Source organism: Durotheca rogersii (genome assembly GCF_024521655.1).
Source record: "Durotheca rogersii strain YMJ 92031201 chromosome Unknown GGS23scaffold_2, whole genome shotgun sequence".
NCBI lineage: Eukaryota > Fungi > Ascomycota > Sordariomycetes > Xylariales > Xylariaceae > Durotheca > Durotheca rogersii.
Genome location: NW_026251233.1, coordinates 1,448,339 through 1,464,715, shown reverse-complemented (window position 1 = coordinate 1,464,715; position 16,377 = coordinate 1,448,339). Strand labels below are relative to the sequence as shown.

At 57.4% G+C, this 16,377-nt stretch overlaps 4 protein-coding genes across 4 annotated transcripts; 3 read left to right on the top strand and 1 right to left on the bottom strand.

Annotated features, from left to right (window-relative positions):
- The first annotated feature begins 266 nt into the window (after positions 1 to 266).
- GGS23DRAFT_548604 (uncharacterized protein) lies at positions 267 to 1,088 on the top strand. Its single transcript, XM_051515155.1, has one exon. The coding sequence runs from the start codon at positions 427 to 429 to the stop codon at positions 676 to 678; it is 252 nt and encodes an 83-aa protein (XP_051376201.1). The 5' UTR covers positions 267 to 426; the 3' UTR covers positions 679 to 1,088.
- Positions 1,089 to 1,475: 387 nt separating this feature from the next.
- Positions 1,476 to 2,905, top strand: GGS23DRAFT_180091 (uncharacterized protein). The gene has a single exon (XM_051511630.1). The coding sequence runs from the start codon at positions 1,588 to 1,590 to the stop codon at positions 2,323 to 2,325; it is 738 nt and encodes a 245-aa protein (XP_051376200.1). The 5' UTR covers positions 1,476 to 1,587; the 3' UTR covers positions 2,326 to 2,905.
- On the top strand, positions 2,777 to 5,780 carry GGS23DRAFT_180122 (uncharacterized protein). The gene is made up of 2 exons (XM_051511631.1): positions 2,777 to 3,271; positions 3,369 to 5,780. The coding sequence occupies exons 1-2, from the start codon at positions 3,228 to 3,230 to the stop codon at positions 5,674 to 5,676; spliced, it is 2,352 nt and encodes a 783-aa protein (XP_051376199.1). The 5' UTR covers positions 2,777 to 3,227; the 3' UTR covers positions 5,677 to 5,780.
- A 1,447-nt stretch (positions 5,781 to 7,227) lies between these two features.
- Positions 7,228 to 8,469, bottom strand: GGS23DRAFT_602563 (DUF914-domain-containing protein; the record flags this gene model as incomplete). Its single annotated transcript, XM_051519343.1, has 1 exon — positions 7,228 to 8,469. One exon carries the CDS (start codon positions 8,467 to 8,469, stop codon positions 7,228 to 7,230), a length of 1,242 nt encoding a protein of 413 aa, XP_051376198.1.
- Between the last annotated feature and the right edge of the window lie 7,908 nt (positions 8,470 to 16,377).

Here is a 16,377-nt window from a genome sequence, read left to right as displayed (position 1 = left end):
CGCGGCGACGGCGTGGTTGCGGGTGCCTATCGAGCAAGCTGCTCCAAGGCTACCTACCTATCTATCTCTTCGCCTAGGTCCAGATTTATTTACCTACCTATTGATATTTGCTTGTTTCTCTCTCCCTTCTCTCCCCAGGAGCGTGGCGGCGGGCTCGGCAGGATGCTAGGTGAGATTTACTGGGCGATGGTGGTGGCGTGTGTCACGAGCACGTTTTCTTGCCTTCTTTTTGGGGTGCATCTGACGGTTTTCTGTTTTCTCTCGTCTCTCGCCCTCGCCCTCGCCCTCTCTCGACGTACAAGCACCCATCCCATACCATACGCACAGGAGCGGTGCGTCAGGCGCGCGGCGCGGTAGCGGAGGTAGCGCTCTGGGCCAGGTCGACAATATACGCAGGTGAGATTGCGAGGTGCCCATCGCAGATGGATGATGGGGCCAGCCCTCCTGCGCACGTATGTATGGTATGCGCGCGCACTCACCACATCCGTAACCCAGATAGCACACACACACACACACATGCAATGCGCGCTCTGCCCGCCGGGTATTGCTTGCTCGCTCGCACATGGCGCAAGCTGCGCAGGTAGCATTCCCGGCGCGCGCTCGCATGAACCGACCCAAGCCCAGCTCATCTCGTCCAACCCAACCGAGCCGAGCCGAACCAAACCGCGCCGACGATAGTTCTAGCTATCGATGTGGCAATCTTGCGTAGCATCTACACATATATCTATTCCCCTTGTCCCGCTTCGACAACTCTCCCCTGCCACCCTCCCCCCCCCCGTCTCGGAGCTTAGCTGTTGCGACGTAGCAGCATAGCAACTTGTACATACGTACGCGTGCGTATGTACGTGTACATAGAGGCAGTCATGTTCGTCAGGAGACAGGACGAACCCGGCCCCGCGACATGCACACGGCAGGCATTCTCGCGTAGTTAGGGCCTATCTTTACGCTCAGCATCCCGCGCCCACGCGCAACGGACGGTGCAGAAACGAGGCAGCAGCAGAGGAGAGAGAGAGAGAGAAAGAGAGAGAGGCAGATCGCCGGACGAGCCCCGTTCACCCCCCGGGACGGGAGGAGAGAAGAAGGGGGGGAGAAAGGACTTTTGCGGATAGGGACGATGACATAACAGAAGCCCAAGAAAAGGGTGGTGCCCCTGCCAAGACCCGGACCCGGACCCGGACCAGGGTGCCAGGGGGGAGCCCCCCTGTCCTGCCAGCGGTCGACCGCCCCCTGAATGGGTTGGTTGCTTTCCTTTCCTTCTCCGTTTCCCCTCTCGTTTTCCGTCTTTATTCTCCTCTCCTCCCTCTTGTGTACGCACGTATATGTATATCCACTCGGGTATAATGCCTATACGTGGAACATACATATATATGTATACATACCTATGCAGGTATATCCCGGGGAGCTATACCAGGGGCAGGTATTAAGCCGCAGCAGTGGAAGAAGGGCGAGCAACAGCGCAGTCCGACCTGAGCGCTCTCCTCGCTCCTCGTCTGCCTTGCGTAGGTACGCGAAAATACGGCCCAACGCTCGTTCTGGGCTCAGCGCTTCTCTTCGTCTGTATGTACACGTACGTATGGAGGTAGGGAGATGGGTAGGTATGTATGCACATTATATCCTACACAGCACTGCACACGTCGTATAGTAGTAGCCGGTGCTCCTCCTGCCTACCCGTCTCATCTCCGTGCAATCCCACACATCACCGACAAGCTAGTCGAAGCCTCTCCTTTCTCCACGTACCTATATCTCTCCCATACACCAAGCCCCGACACTCACCGGTGTCGCGGCTCCCATCCCTCCCCCCCCTTTCTCCCCTGCGAGTTTGCCGGAGCCAGAAGAGAGAGAGAAGGTCCCTCGCCAATCATCATCACCCACCCACCAGGTCGCACAGACTGGCGAGTTGCCCGTGGGCGCGCTACCCTACCGCACCATCTCCGTCTGCACGTGTGTGTATGGGATGTAGGTAGTTACTTTCCTCGATACCTAAAGTCCCTCGACGGCCCTACCATATACCTACACAGACGAGCTGTACCCAGTCTCTCTCAGGCGTCTGCTCTCCTCCTTCGGGAGCCACCTGTCGCATGCATAACCTTCGCTAAAGACGGTCCCGTCCTGTCCGCCCGCCGGGAAGCAGAGGAGGGACAAAAGCAAGGCATCAGTGCGTTGTGCCGATGTCTGTGGATGTGTGTATGTGTGTATATGTATGTACGTACGTATGCACATAACAAATGTAATAGACCGTGGTCTCCTCTCCCTCTCCCTCTTCTCGCCCCGACTCTGCTCCATCGACGGTCATGCCCGTCGTCTCCCCCCCCCCCCGGTATTTAACATTACATTATGTACATGTCATGTAGGAGAGAGGTGGTCGCATCGCACGCACCGATGCCACGCATATAGCGTGCAGGTACTATTATTATTATTGCTGTCATTCTTATTGGCGTCATTAAAGCCAGCTCCTCTCTGGCCTCGACCACGACGACATATTCTCCCCCCCTCCTACCCTCTCTCTCTCTCTCTCTCTACCTGTGTGTGCGAGTGCGCGCGGAAGCTCGCTGCTGTCGTTGGGCCTGGAAAGTCGACGTGCCTGATTAGGGGGGAGGAGACGAATACGTGACCCCTATACCTGCCCTATTACCTACTCCCCTACCTACCTACCTACTGCTGCTGCTACCCTTACTTCGTATCGTGAATATTTTCTTCTCTAAACCCTCCCCGGGCAAGTTTGTTATACGCCTAAGGTCGCTTTCCGCAAATACACAGCTAGAAACCTCCGAGATCTTTTTTTCACTTTCGACCTTTTTTTATTATTTTAATTTACATTCGGGGAGGGCTTGTCAGCGCATGTCACTCTATCCTGTCATCCCAACTCGAATACGCCTACGGCCCCCTCCCCTCTCCGTAACGTGGTGTCTCCGGCTGCTATTACGATCGACAGGTACTGTTAAGCACCCTCGTTTCAACCCCGCTGTTTAACACGTCCTAAGTCGCGATCCTGGTCCCGATTCTGCGGTCCGAGCTATTCTTCCCTGGAGTCTAACCGATAACTAAATTCTGTTCTTTTTTTTTCGCCCGGCCTTCTATCGTTCCATCCTGTTGCTCTGCCTTTACCGAGGAGCGTCTAGGACGGTTTGCTTCCTGCTGGATGTGGGAGAGCGGTGTATGTGCATGCCTGCGTGCTCGTGTGGTATTTCCTTGGAATATATGATTTTCGTCGGGTGGGAATTTGCACCATGGTTTCAATATTTGGATTCAAGATCGGTGGTGAAAAGAAGAAGTGAGTATAGCAAGGGGGTGAAAGCAACGAGCGAGAGAAACTAGACGTTACATCGGACCGGGCGTGAGACTCGAATTCGAGCTAACAGCTTGCGCAGGAAGCCGGCGAACGAAGTAGATTCTTCTACCCAGCCACGTAGGAACGAGGAGCAAGATGACCAGCCGACGGGGGAACAGTTCCTTAGCAAGGCAAACGGGCGGAGCGCGACGTACGGCGGGAACGTTGAGTCGGCCTCCCGCCCCGGCACATCGCATTCTTTCAGGCTCAATCACTCGCGGACGATAGCCATCAACTATAGCTCCGAGGCTCCCAGCATGACTCCCGCCAGCATTTCCGATCTCTCGCGGCCGACACACCCGGGGCTGAAGCAACACGCGTCGAGCCCGAACCTAGGAACGCCTAGCTCGTGCAATTCTTCGACCTCGGAGCTCCCGCCGCTGCCGCCGCCAGTCCCTATGCGCAATCCTTCTCGGCCGGGCACGCCTGTGAAGCAGCAGAATTGGATGAGCCCCTTCGATATGCACTCCGACGGCCTGCCGTCGTCCCTGGCGCCCGCGCCTGCACCGAGGTTTCCTTTGATGGAGGACGAGCCGTACGAGGACTTCGCCGGCCCGATGCCGAGCAGCGACGACGACGAGATTCCGACGCCGCTGCGGATCGCGATGCCTAGTCCTCCGGCATACCCGGTCGGTTCGCGGAGCAGGCGCCAGTCACTCACGAAACCCCCCTCTCCTCCGCAGTCGATCCGCGGCGCAGAGAGCCCAGTCCTAGAGCGCCCTCCGTACTCTAGAGATGAATATTTCCGCCCGCCGAGTAGAGGCGGTCACCACAGGAGCGGAGCCACAGGAAATGGCACAACCACGCTCAAGGAGGTGCAGAATATACGAGATATGCCCGACTCCCACGACCCGGCCGCGATCCCGTCGCCTATACCGACGCCCCGTGGAAGCAGCGAGGCGAAACGCCCAGGCCCAGGTCCAAGCTTGAGCAGAACTAGCAGTAATAACCGCAGCAACAACAGCAGCTCCGCTAGATTGGGAGACCTCTGGGCCGAGCCGACGATCCGGACGGTCGAGGCCCGGCGCGACGCTTTAACCGCAAGCGCGCCTCGGAGGCGGAGCCTGGAGATGACGGTCGAGGAACTTGCGAAGCCGGACTACATGGCGATGCTGATGGCAGCCTCGCCGGTCGCGCGGCCGAAGACCTCGGGCGGCCCCCAGGCGTCGACGATCATGACGCAGCAGCAGCGGCGGCTGGAGCGTGGTCCGCTGCCGCCGCCCTCTGTCGATTTTGAATTTCGCCCCCGCACGCCGGATCGCAGTGCGTCGCCGGCCACCCCGTTCACCTCGAGCTCACGACCGCAGACTCCTACCGGAGCAGGATCGCGCAGGCCTCCTGGTCCGCCCGTTTCCGCAGTAGGCGCCTACGGCCGGGCCGCCAGAAGACCGGACACGCGACGGGTACGCCGCCCTACGGCGGACGAGTACGAGATCGAGATTCACCGACGGCCGCAGCAGTCACAACCACAGTCGCAGTCGCAGCCGCAGCCGCAGCCCCAACCGCGGCCACAACCGCGGCCGGCCCAGCAGCCACCCCGGCAGCAACGAGAACTCGAGCGCAACATGACCAATAACTACTACTCGACCGACGACGACGACGACGACCACCCGCCCTCTCCCGACAGTCCCTTGATACCGCGTACCGGTCCGCTGGCTAGCCCGCGGTTCCCTCCGCTAGAGGCGCAGCTCGCGCCGCCGCCGCCAGCCCGGGGCGCCACGAAGCTGCGGCTCCTAACCGCTGCGAGCGACTACCCGGCGGCGTCGTTGGGGGGCGACATGGTAAACACGCCGGAGGAGCTGCCGGGGCCGCGCCTCGGCCACCGCAACGTCCCCACGCCGGACTCGTCGGACTGGCCGCTGCCGTCGCCGACGGGTTCTTCGTTCGACGCCGGGTCGGCGGCGGCGGTGGCGGGGGCCGGGGGCGCGGTCTTCTTGCGCTCGGACTCGCCGCTCTTCTCCGCTTCGCGGGCCGAGTCGCCGTTCCTGCCGCACGCCGACTCGCCGTTCGGGCGCGGCGGCGAGTCTCCCGTGTTCTCCCCGCCCCGGCTGCCGGGCGGCGCGCGCGCCGAGTCGCCGTTCGGGTTCCGGTCGTTCAGCCGCCCGTGGACGCCGTCGCAGAGCCACAACAGCAGCAACCACTACTACCACCACGGCGGGAACGAGCCCTCGCCCCGCGCGCGCCGCCCGAACCAGCCGTACCCGAGGCGCGCCGACACGGCGCCCGTGTCGCTGCCGGGATCCCCCGCGAGGCCGCCGCCGTCGCGCGCCGCCACGGTGAACGCCCCCGGCCGCGGGCTGCGGAGCCCGGCGATCGTCGGGGACGACTTCGGCCGCGGCCAGGCCTGAGAGCCTGGCTGTCGATCGCGTCGCGGCCAAGACGCCAAGCCGGGATAGTCGGCTGCAAAGCATGGCAGCATGGCAGCAGCATCGGTGCCGCGTAGCACGCACCGCAGATATATATACGTTCGAACGGGGGGCAGGGAACCACCAACCTAACTAGGTCTTTTCTATCCGCTTCTGACAGTCCCTACCGATACTACCATTGTTGCTCCGCTATATTTCTCCGATTTCTTTATTTCTTTTTTCCCTTTGTCGAATCGAGAATCGATAGCAGCATATTGTGCAGCAACCGAGATACCCCCAACTCCCATGTCCCCCCCCCCACCCCCTTTTTTTTTTTCCCCTTTCGTCGACATGTAGTACGCTCAGTTCCAGTACACATAGAATTGGCTGGCTTTTCCGGCTCGGTCCAGGGGCGTTCGGGGATGGTACAGAGCATTGCATGGCCGCTGTCGTCGTTATTATCGTCTTAGCATATTAGCATAGCTCGCAGCATAGTAAGCGTTACCTGTCGTGTGTTCAGTTGACACGTGGTTTTCTCTCTCCTTTTTTTTTTCTCCCTCTCGCCCACCACTCCCCGCGACTTGGCGACTCGTCGCGGCCAACGAAGTAGGGTAGCCCCCCGAGAATATATAGTGTTAATGATAACTCCAGCCTTGCACGACATCGGCGTGGGCGACGCGGAGCATTGTGTCGCGCAAACCGTAGGCCCACGGGGAGGTTAACCAAGTACCACCACCTCAAGTCCCTTCAGCGTATTCTTTCCGATCCGATCCGAGGCGCCTAGTAACCCGAGGCCGGAAGCGATGCGTACCGTAGAAAGTTGCTTGGGATGTGACAAGGCCGACACACTGCGCTCAATAGGAGCTAGACGATAGAGATAGAGTCATAGGCGGTGCCCGCATACCGCGGCTGGGAGGATTGCGAATGGCGAACGGCGTAGGTGTGTAGGCGCCAAGCGTGAAACGAAGAGAGGAAAGGGGAGCGTCGGGCCGGCTGGCGCACGAGAGCTCCAAAGGTCGTTCTACACCGACAGGAGCTTACTTGAGAAAAGCGAACGCCAGAAACTTAGTACTAGGGTTCACTAGCAAGAGGGAGGAGTCATAACGAGGTGCTTTTTGCCCGCCTCGAGTACGTCTAGGTAGGCAGTATAGCAAGGCAAGTCGGTTGGAGGTGTGTTGGAGAGGTGAAGGAAACTGGCATAATACACGTCAGTAGATGCGACGAGTAAGAGGGGCTTCTTATTTACATCCTAGGCACCTACAGAGAGCGTACCTACCTGCGCCCAAGTCTACTACCATACATCCTCACAGGTTGTACAATACAGGCCATTATGGCATCACAAGGCACACGCTGTCAGCGAAATCTTCGATACAAAAACTCATGAATACATCTCCTCTTGTTAACCTTACGCTGCTTCGCTGCCCCAACCCCTTAAGTCGTCAATACGTGGATATCGTGAAACCCCACTCCGCCGCAAACCTGTCCCGACCTCACAACTACGACAGAACGCCGTCGGCGCCGCCCTGGTAGGGGTCGAAAGGGAGGAGGGTGTTGTTAAACAGCGCTGTTTGTTTGGGCCAGGCCCTGTTTGCGCGCCATGTTCAGCGCCTTCAGCTTCGCGGTGCCGAAGCCGGCGACCCCGTCCTCCTGGTTGTCGCCCAGCCAGGGCTTCTTGGAGTCGCCGAGGATGCTGCCGGCGACGAAGTAGACGGTGAGCCCGAGGATGATGAGCACGAAGGCGACGGGGTACATGAAGTGGATGGCGTAGCCGAACACGTGGATGCCGATGATGGTCCCCCAGAAGTTCGCCGTCAGCAGCGAGATGTTGTAGAAGGCGGCCGAGGCGATGCGCAGGACGAAGGGCACGACCGAGTAGAAAAAGGCCAGCACCAGCGTGTAGCCGACGAGGTAGCTGGCCACCGAGTTGTTCCACGTGGCTTGCCGGAAGCTCTCGCGGTCGAAGATGGCAGCCTGCACGCCGTTGATGATCATGCCGAAGAGGCCCATGAACGACAGCACTTCGTACATGGGGCGCTTGCTGACGTACCACTCCTCGAAGGCGTTGGTGAGGCCGTAGCAGGTGGCGCCCAGCAGGGCGAACAGGTCGCCCTTGAGCATGTTTTCGCCGCTGCCGCCATTGATGCCCTGGATGTGGTCGCTGGCCAGCAAGATGCCCATGCCGCCGCAGCAGATCAGGATGCCGGCGATCTGAAAGATCTTGTACCGCACGCGCAGCAGGAGGAAGGAGACGATGACAACGCACACGATGGCCCAGAAGTTGATCAGCTGGGCGGAGAGGATGTTGGTGTAGCGATAGGCCAGGACGGTGAAATAGTTGCCCTGGACGTCGAGGAAGCTGAGGATGAAGTACTTCCAGCCGTCCCGTAGCAGGATCTGGGCGTACCTCTTCGGGCCGTAGTGGTAGAGGGTATAGGTCAGATAGATGAGGGACAGCAGGATATAGGTGAAGACGGTCTGGAAGGCCGGGATGGAAGTGCCGTAGTTGACGAGGAAGGTAGAGAAGGTGTTGGTGGCGGTGATGCAGAGGGCGAGCACCTGGCCGAGGAGGAGGACGACCCAGAAGTCAGTGGTGGCCAGGTACGAGTACCAGTGCACCTTTCCGGCCTCGATCTGCTGCAGTCCCTGGCCGACGGCTTCGTGGGTAGCGGCATCGTCGGAGACACTGCCGCTGCCGCTGGCGGGGCCGAACCGGACCTCATTGCCGGTGCCGCCAGTGACGGCCGTGGTGGTGCTGAGGCCTTCGAACTGGCGGATCGACTTGTCGTAGTCGGCCATTGCGAGCTGAGGGATGGGGCGGTATCGCTCCGCGCGACGATCTTGGCCGAAAGCGTGCCGAAGCGTCGGGAGAGAAGAGGAGATTATGCCGGCGAGCAATCTCATGCAGCGACAATGGATGACAGCTGAATCGCGACGTCGACCCCGTCACACCAGCCAATCAACCACCGTCAGCGAGAGAGGCTTGTTCAATAAACAGACCAATAAGTACGAATGGGTATCCAAAATAGAACGCAATGAGAAACACGGCCGTGCAGATAAGTCTTTCTTCCGTCCCCCTACTGCAAGCGCAAAGACTTCAAGTCGCTTGCAAGTGTTGTTACCGCGACAGAGGCGCGCACATAGGCGTAACCCGTTGTGCGCGGGTGGCGGACGATGGAGGCGCGAGAACGGGTTGGCGACGGGCAGCCCAGCAGGAAGGAGTGTGGCAAGAGGGTATTTCTCTCCTAATTCCCAGGTATGTAACCGGATATCTTCGGCGATTATACACCGCAGAGACGTAGGCGACGAGGTAGACGAAGACGACCGAGCTGACTGGCTGGGTGCTGTAGCTGTAGCTGGTTCGCGAGGCGAGGATTGGGGGATGGACGAGGAGGGAGGAGAAAAAGAGAAAAGGCGGCGGAAGACCCCCAGGCCTGGATCGGCCAATAATGGGCCGCGTAGAACCGACATATAGCCCACCCAGCACGCAGCGCACCCTGGGAGGTACCTAGCATGCCTATATTGGCCAGATTGGAGCGTGTTGACTCTACTACCCTCGTCCCTCCCTCTGCCTACTTCACATTGCCCATCTCTGCGACGTAGTAGCCGGGCCCTTACCGCAGGGGTCAGTCTATCTTCAGCTCCCTCCCTCGACGAGGCTAGGCCCATCCCCTCTCCAGAGCACATGTCTCCAGACCTCGTCAGCGGGAGCTCCCATTGGCCTCCTGCGCAGCCCCCTCCCCTTCTCGACGTCTAGAAAGAGAGAATCCGGCAAGGTATATACACCGACGTCTGAGTGCGTCATCATACAACAGCCCTGCCGCACGTAGACGCCCATCTCGACTCCCCTCCACTCCCTCCCCGGCGCTATCTCCTCCAGGACAGGCTGAGCGACCGTCCCGTGAACCAGAAGGCACATTTATCCATCTGGCATTTCTCCCACGCTTGTGCTCAGCTAGCAGAGCCTAGCCGCGCCGTGGTCTTGGACCCACCCGCTTCGGCTGGCCGTGGCGGTCGTGGGGGTATGAGAGGATAGGCGGGAATGGCGACGAGGATGAGGCTGTCGCTTATAGTCGCTGAACGAGCGGGGGCAGCTATATAGGTGTGCGTACGGGTCACTCCTCATGATACCAATGGTCTGTTTCCAGCCGGAACCCTGATATCTATGACTAACAGTCGGGCTTATTCCTAGGTAAGTAACTACGGAATTTCAAGCCACACAAGCTCTACCCCAGAAATCCCTCGAATCCGGCGTGACTCGCCTCGCCGCGCATGACACTTCGCCCCCCCCCAGACCCCACACACGCATAGGCATGCTCAGAGGGCTCTGGGGTCATCCGCAGAGAAACCTATATCTCGAACTAACAGGTAGGAGTATCTAGGCCCTCGAGAGACCCGCGAACCCCGAGATGGAATATCTAAGTCGGGTTTCACGGTTGTGTAACACGCATAACCCGCGCTGCGCCTTCACGCTACAAATTTACCCGTCCAAGCGTTACTACGTTGTTCTCGGTAAGTAGGTAGACGGGCCATCCTCTATCTCTTACCCACCGGACGAGGGGGTACGCCCCCGACCCAGCTGTTTCTCGGTCATATCACGCGTGGGGAAACGAGTGCGCGATGGGGTACAGCGCGGCGTATCCCTCTCCGGTAGTCAAGCTGTCATTACCCCCGACCAGCCGTCGATCTAGGTGAGCGAGCTAGACACAGGTAGGCAGAGGGGAACGTGCCCACGCAGAGAGGCTGCGAGCGGTCGTTCCAAGTAGGCAGGCGAAGCTACGCACCGTTGCGTAGGTAATATACGCATATGCGTAGGTTCTCGGTATTATCATCGTTACGCCCCAGCCGGTGTACTTGCCGCCAGCTTAGCTGGAATTCGACAGCCCGATCATCACTGTATCCACGTAAAGAGGCCGCCCCGGCTTTGGGACTGGCGAAATAGGGGCACATGCCGATCCTTTATAATGCCTATGGTATATACGCCGTATGATATATATACTATATACCTTATCGCACCTACGTACTCGGTCAACTCTTCAATGGTCTCGGTAGTCGAATCAACCCAGAGGTAGTTACTCATGCCTCGTTCGGGCATTCCACCCCCGAGCACTCGCATGGCGCATTAGTCCTCCCATTCCAGCTGTCACTACGAAAGAGCCGTATAGAAGAGCCCTTCTCAGCTTGACCTGTATAGACTTCCCCAGCGAGAACTTCGCCGTAAATCCGTCCCCACATCTTCCCCCACTCGGTTCTGGTTTATTCGTACCTACATGTCTACCCGCTACATTCTTGGATCTTTCAGAGGAGGGGCCGCCAGCCGGGTCCATAGGCCTCGGCATGCCGGGAGGGGAAGTAACATGGTAGACAGGGTATGCGGATCCCGCGTGGACGGCCTAGAAGCGATCGCCGTAGCCAACGCGGGACAGGTACTGGTGGATGCCGCAGGGAATGCCATTCGTAGACAACGACCAGTCACGACCGTCAGGTCCTCCTCGGAAGGGCCAGTAGAGAAGGCAGAAGGGGCCCCGCGGTCACAACTTCGTTGGTTGGTCGTTTTGCAGAATCTATCCTCCTGGATAGGGGGAGCAGAGCAGATAACAAGTGACTCGAGAGTTGTATACACATACAATACGTATGTCACGTAGCGGCCAACCCTTATATGTCAACACACTACAAGCCGAAAAATGTAGGCGTTTATGTTTCAAGCGACAGTTATGAGCCCGGACGCTTCCAAGGTGCTAAATGTAGGTATCGTGTAAAACGTGGACGCCCACATCCTAGGGCTTGTAGTAGGTATGCTGGCATATAAGGGCTGATCCTGTACGTGACATCCCTTCCCCCTTCTTAAACACCTGAGGCGGGTAATAACTTGTCCACGGAGTATTGAACCCTCTACCTCTTGGCGCGGCGCCGTTCTGCCAGTTCTAGTCTAAGTAAGAGGTAGCTGCACGTACAATTGAACCGTGGTCGAACCACTAAACCAATTTTACACCTTGGAAGCGTCCTGGCTCATAACTGTCGCGCAAAACGTAGACACCTACATTCTACGGCTTGTAGTATGTTGGCATATAAGGGCTGATCGCTATGTGACAACATGTAATACCCCAGGCTTGCCTTTCGGCAAGCAGTGCGATGCGGGATATAGGGTAGAATTAACTGTAATACGACCAAAAGACAGTTTTCATCTCGGTGGAAGTAACGTAATTTTCGGAGGAGATCAGCGGTAGCGCACCCACATGTATATAGGTAGACGTGGCATTTTATGCTCTGACGGATGGACAAGAGGGAATCACCTGGCCCACTCAAAGCCCGGTATATTTGGGTATGGGCGATGGCGGCATCCTCAAATTTATTTGTTTGTATTCGTGGATGGATATAGCTGAGGGATGCTCTCTCAGGGCGAGGTGACCTTCATTGTAACAACAATATTCTACATACCTAGTTAATTAGGTAACGTTCCTTGGAGAAGCCAGCTCAGTGGAACGCCAACGCTCCCGTTTATCTAAAACCGGCGGCGGCGAATTGGACCGGCGAGCTCGGGGCATATTGTATTTGAACGCTGGGTAGAGCTGGGTAGTAAAGAACCCTCCTCCTCCTCGCTGTCGGGTGGTGGCGCCCCGGTCATGATAGTCGTGACACACTTACGTCGCCTCACAATATTAACCCAGAGTAAGTGGCATGTACACACACACATATATATACTACTCACATCACATCATGCTCTAATAACAGACTTTGACCCTATGCTATGCCGCCACCGTCGCCCGCGCGGCGTCGAAGTGATAAATATGTGTCGGAGAGCGTGCAAAGTCATACCGTATACGCCCCAACACAGCAACCGACACAGCAAATCACTGTAGACCTCCTTAACGAGACGAGTCCATCGAGGAACAGATCCCCCTCCAAAGCCCGAAGGAGGGGGGAAGGGGGGATAATGCGTCTGATTTAGGTACCAGAGGGATTTGTCAGCGAAATCGCGCAGCCGGGGCTCTCGAAACTTCGGGGTCGTTGGGAGATAGAGGCCTTTCGGATCAGCTGGGAGAGCCTGAAGAAGCAAAGCGAGTCGTACAGGGGGAACGGCTAGTAGTAACCAATCTGCGTCGCCGTGTAATGATGTAGGGCATCGACCGCTGCGGAAGATGGTCAACAGAATCTTGGCGACCTCGTCGTGCGCACGCCGTTGGGTGCGATTCGGGGCATGTGCCTGGCGGTCCTGCCAATGGCATCGAGCGACCGATGTCTTTACCTTGTCGTAGTTGCTATGCTGGTGGTGTGATTCTTCCACCTAGTTCCGCCTGCAATGATGGGGAGAGGGGAGGGGAGGGGAGGGGAAGGGGGGGTAAGGAGTGGGTGGTTCTCTCGTTAAATCTTGGGTAGCGAGCGCCCAGATGGAACAGCCTGACTTATATAGAAACAAGTTGGCTGTTAGCCCTTACCTGTGGGATACGGTAACGTAGGGCCGTAAGGTAAGCAAGCCCTTTATAGCCTCCTTTTCAATACGAGCCTGGCTTTTCTCGGGTGAAGGTGATATTATATCACCGCCAACCCAGCAGTATGTGATTCGTAATCCCTACCGGAGTAAGCTGCGGCGCGGGGCGCCCTATTCGCTGAACACGCGACAAGAGAAAAGAAAAGGAAAATAGCCCCAGGATCCGGCGGCGGTGGCCTATCATTTGAGACGACCGAAGCCCCCAGTATCTCTTAACTAGGGATGCGGTGCCAAGCGAAAACTAAGAATGGCTGGGCTACACGTCGTCACTGGACGCTTCCTACATGAACGCGCAGTAATAGGCCTATATCTATGCAGGGATACGCAATCGTCTAATGGATGGTCCTTGCGCGATGGTTCTGAGAGGTGGCATCCGGTAGCTGGCTGATGTCCATTTGTTCCTGGTCGTGGTAATGATTGTCAGTTCGATCTGGCCGCGATGCCGTCATTTCACCCGAGCCTTGGGGATTCCTGAGGACACACCGGCCGTCTTCGCACGTCACCAGAACTGAATACGCCCCCCCCCCCAAAAAAAACGTCGTAGGCCGCATAGATTCAGGGCTGTTGTACGGGTAGCCGCCAGGCCGTTGCAGGGAATATTACGACCTAGGATATGTGACGAACATGATACGGCCTGCCGGTAGGTACGCAAAGAGGTGAGGAGTGGGGGTACAGCTTGACGGGCGTAAAGGTACTAGGAAGTAAGCAGGGCGAAGTATAGGAACGTTGACGGTCGATCCGGCTGTCTCGATTGGAGTAGGTTAGCCGGGGGACTGGGCAGATTTGCTGCGAACCCTTTAAGCTAGAAGGCCGACAGCGATTGGAGGTGATTCTCGTCCTGTCCTCGACGTCCTTAACCAAATCCGAATCTGCATGGAAGCAGAGAAGAATCCGAAGCGTTAATAAGCTAGGTACCATAGCACCGGGCCGAGGGCAAAGCAAGAGGGTTATACCTATACCTTTTTGCCGCGGCGATCGCCTAAAAGGAGGCATTCTGCTACGGGCTCAGTGGCGACGCAGGGCTTCCGGGTGGATGGTAAGGGCTGAGAGTGATGACCTACGCAGTTGGTCGAAAGCGAGAGGGGGCATTGTGAATATGCTCCTCCCAGTATGCGACAACTGACGTCGTCATGGTGGTATTTTGGGTCACGACATCGCGAATCTTGACACCCTAGGGACTCCGGGGTAAGTAGAAGTAGCATGTAGCTCTGGTTCGTCGCTCGAGGAACCGCGAGTGCGCCATCGAAGCGAAAAAGAGGAGGTTGCCAAGTCAGAAGAGTTTCGACGACTAGGCCTCTTCGATCGCCTTGCCGACAGGTACATTGTGCCTATCTATCCCTCCACTGATCGCCAGCTCGTCTCTTATCCTGTACCGTGTAAGAACCTTGTAGTTCGATCAGGCCATTTCATCAATTGAGAACAAGAAAGTTGTTCAACTGGCCGAATCAGCGGTCCATGCTACAAGTTGGTTGCCTCGGATATTTAGAACCACGGGCTGAACCAGGTTAGCTTCTCACCATGCCCCGAATTTAATCGTCGCTAATGGCGCTTGGTGGGAAATAAACATGATCGGGGGGGGGGGAAGGCAACAGACCACGGCCGATATTGTCAAAGCGGTAGTTATTTGGCCGTGAGGACTGTCGGGCTGCTCTAATCCGAAAACATCCGAACTCCTTGGATTACCTATATAGTGTCGACAGCAACAAATACGGATATGCAAACAACATAGACGGCAACGGGGGGGTATGGGCGACCCAGAAACAAGACATGGCTTGCGGGCCAGCTGATCGATCCCGGGCTACCCAGACCCTCGGGATTCGGCCGCATCTCTTGGAAAAAAAAAAAAGAGAAAGAAAGAGGACATGTATGATACCGTCTGACTCCCGTAGAGAGCGGGCGCATCGCGTTCTGCCGTATACTACTCGTCGCGCGGATGAGGAACCGCACCGCCGGGCTGAGTCTTCGAATTTGGTGGCCACGTGAGCTACAGCACAGAGGGTGACAATAGGGGGACTGGTTGAGGAAATCGACCTGCCAATTGTCAATTATGCGTCGGGATCCTTGCAAAGCGCCAAGCCTACTCGGGGGTTGGGCTGGTTGGCTACTGTTTGTGATCGGCACCCTCGATACCTATTGTAGCAGAAGACGTTTTGTGGTGCCGTGTCTTGGGGTGACGCGAGATGTCAGGTTAGCACACTGGTATTCCTTAGTTCACCGGGGCCTCAGCAATTATCGGTTGGGATGTTGTCCTGACTTGTAGACGGCAGTTCCCTCGAGGTTCGGCCCTGACCGGGGGGGGGGGGCATCTGGTTTCGCCCGTCGCCGCCACGGTGGACGGTAGCATACGCACCGTCGCGACTGATAAAGGGCATATGTAGCCCAACCAAGCGGCGCTTACTGTTATCAGCCGGGATCTTGATCGCACCCGCGAGTGAGGCTACGAGCAAGGGGGTGGTTCTATGCATGTGCAAGATTTGGCGCATCGAAAGGTCAGATTCAAAGCAACCCGGGAAATTCGGCGACTAGTCTCGGGACAGCACAGCCGAGCAGGAGTCGAAGTCTAGCCGGGGGCGCGTCGTGATACGAGCTGGTCGTCCTGGGTAAGATATATAGATATGTATACCTGGATAGACATATGCCTTCGGTTTGGGGTTGTGGGACGGGAAACACGACGGACGCGCTTGGATACTCGGGGACGATGTTCGCGGCCACCGCCTGTTGCCCGTGCGTGTGAAGGAGTAGCGGTCTTCAACAGCTGCACAGCTTACACACGTACGTATTTACACGTCGGCATGAGCTGGCGGTATCCGCGCCGTGAGTATGGTATTTTTGGAAAAATGTCGCACCGTACGAGACAGTGCAGCATGTCGGCCTCTCCCACGTGTAACAGGACAGGGTCGCGCCAGGGGCAACGGGAAATTTCCCTCTAGCATCTACAAGGAAATCGACGCCATAGCTGAGTCAGGCGCCACACGTAGTTATATGTTCGGCATGTATCTGTGGGTGGGCAGGTAAGGTATAGACGTTTGCATCTGTGTATGTGTATATAGGTGTGCAGTTGCATGCGACGGCTTCGAGAATGGGGTACACCTAACGGCGACTAAGGACGACGTCTAAGTTCGGCGTCGACTTGAAATTTCGCAGAATCGATCCAATGCCACGCCCCAACGTCAGCCGAGCCTCGAGAGGGCCCCCTCCCTAGGATTTCGCTTGGCTTC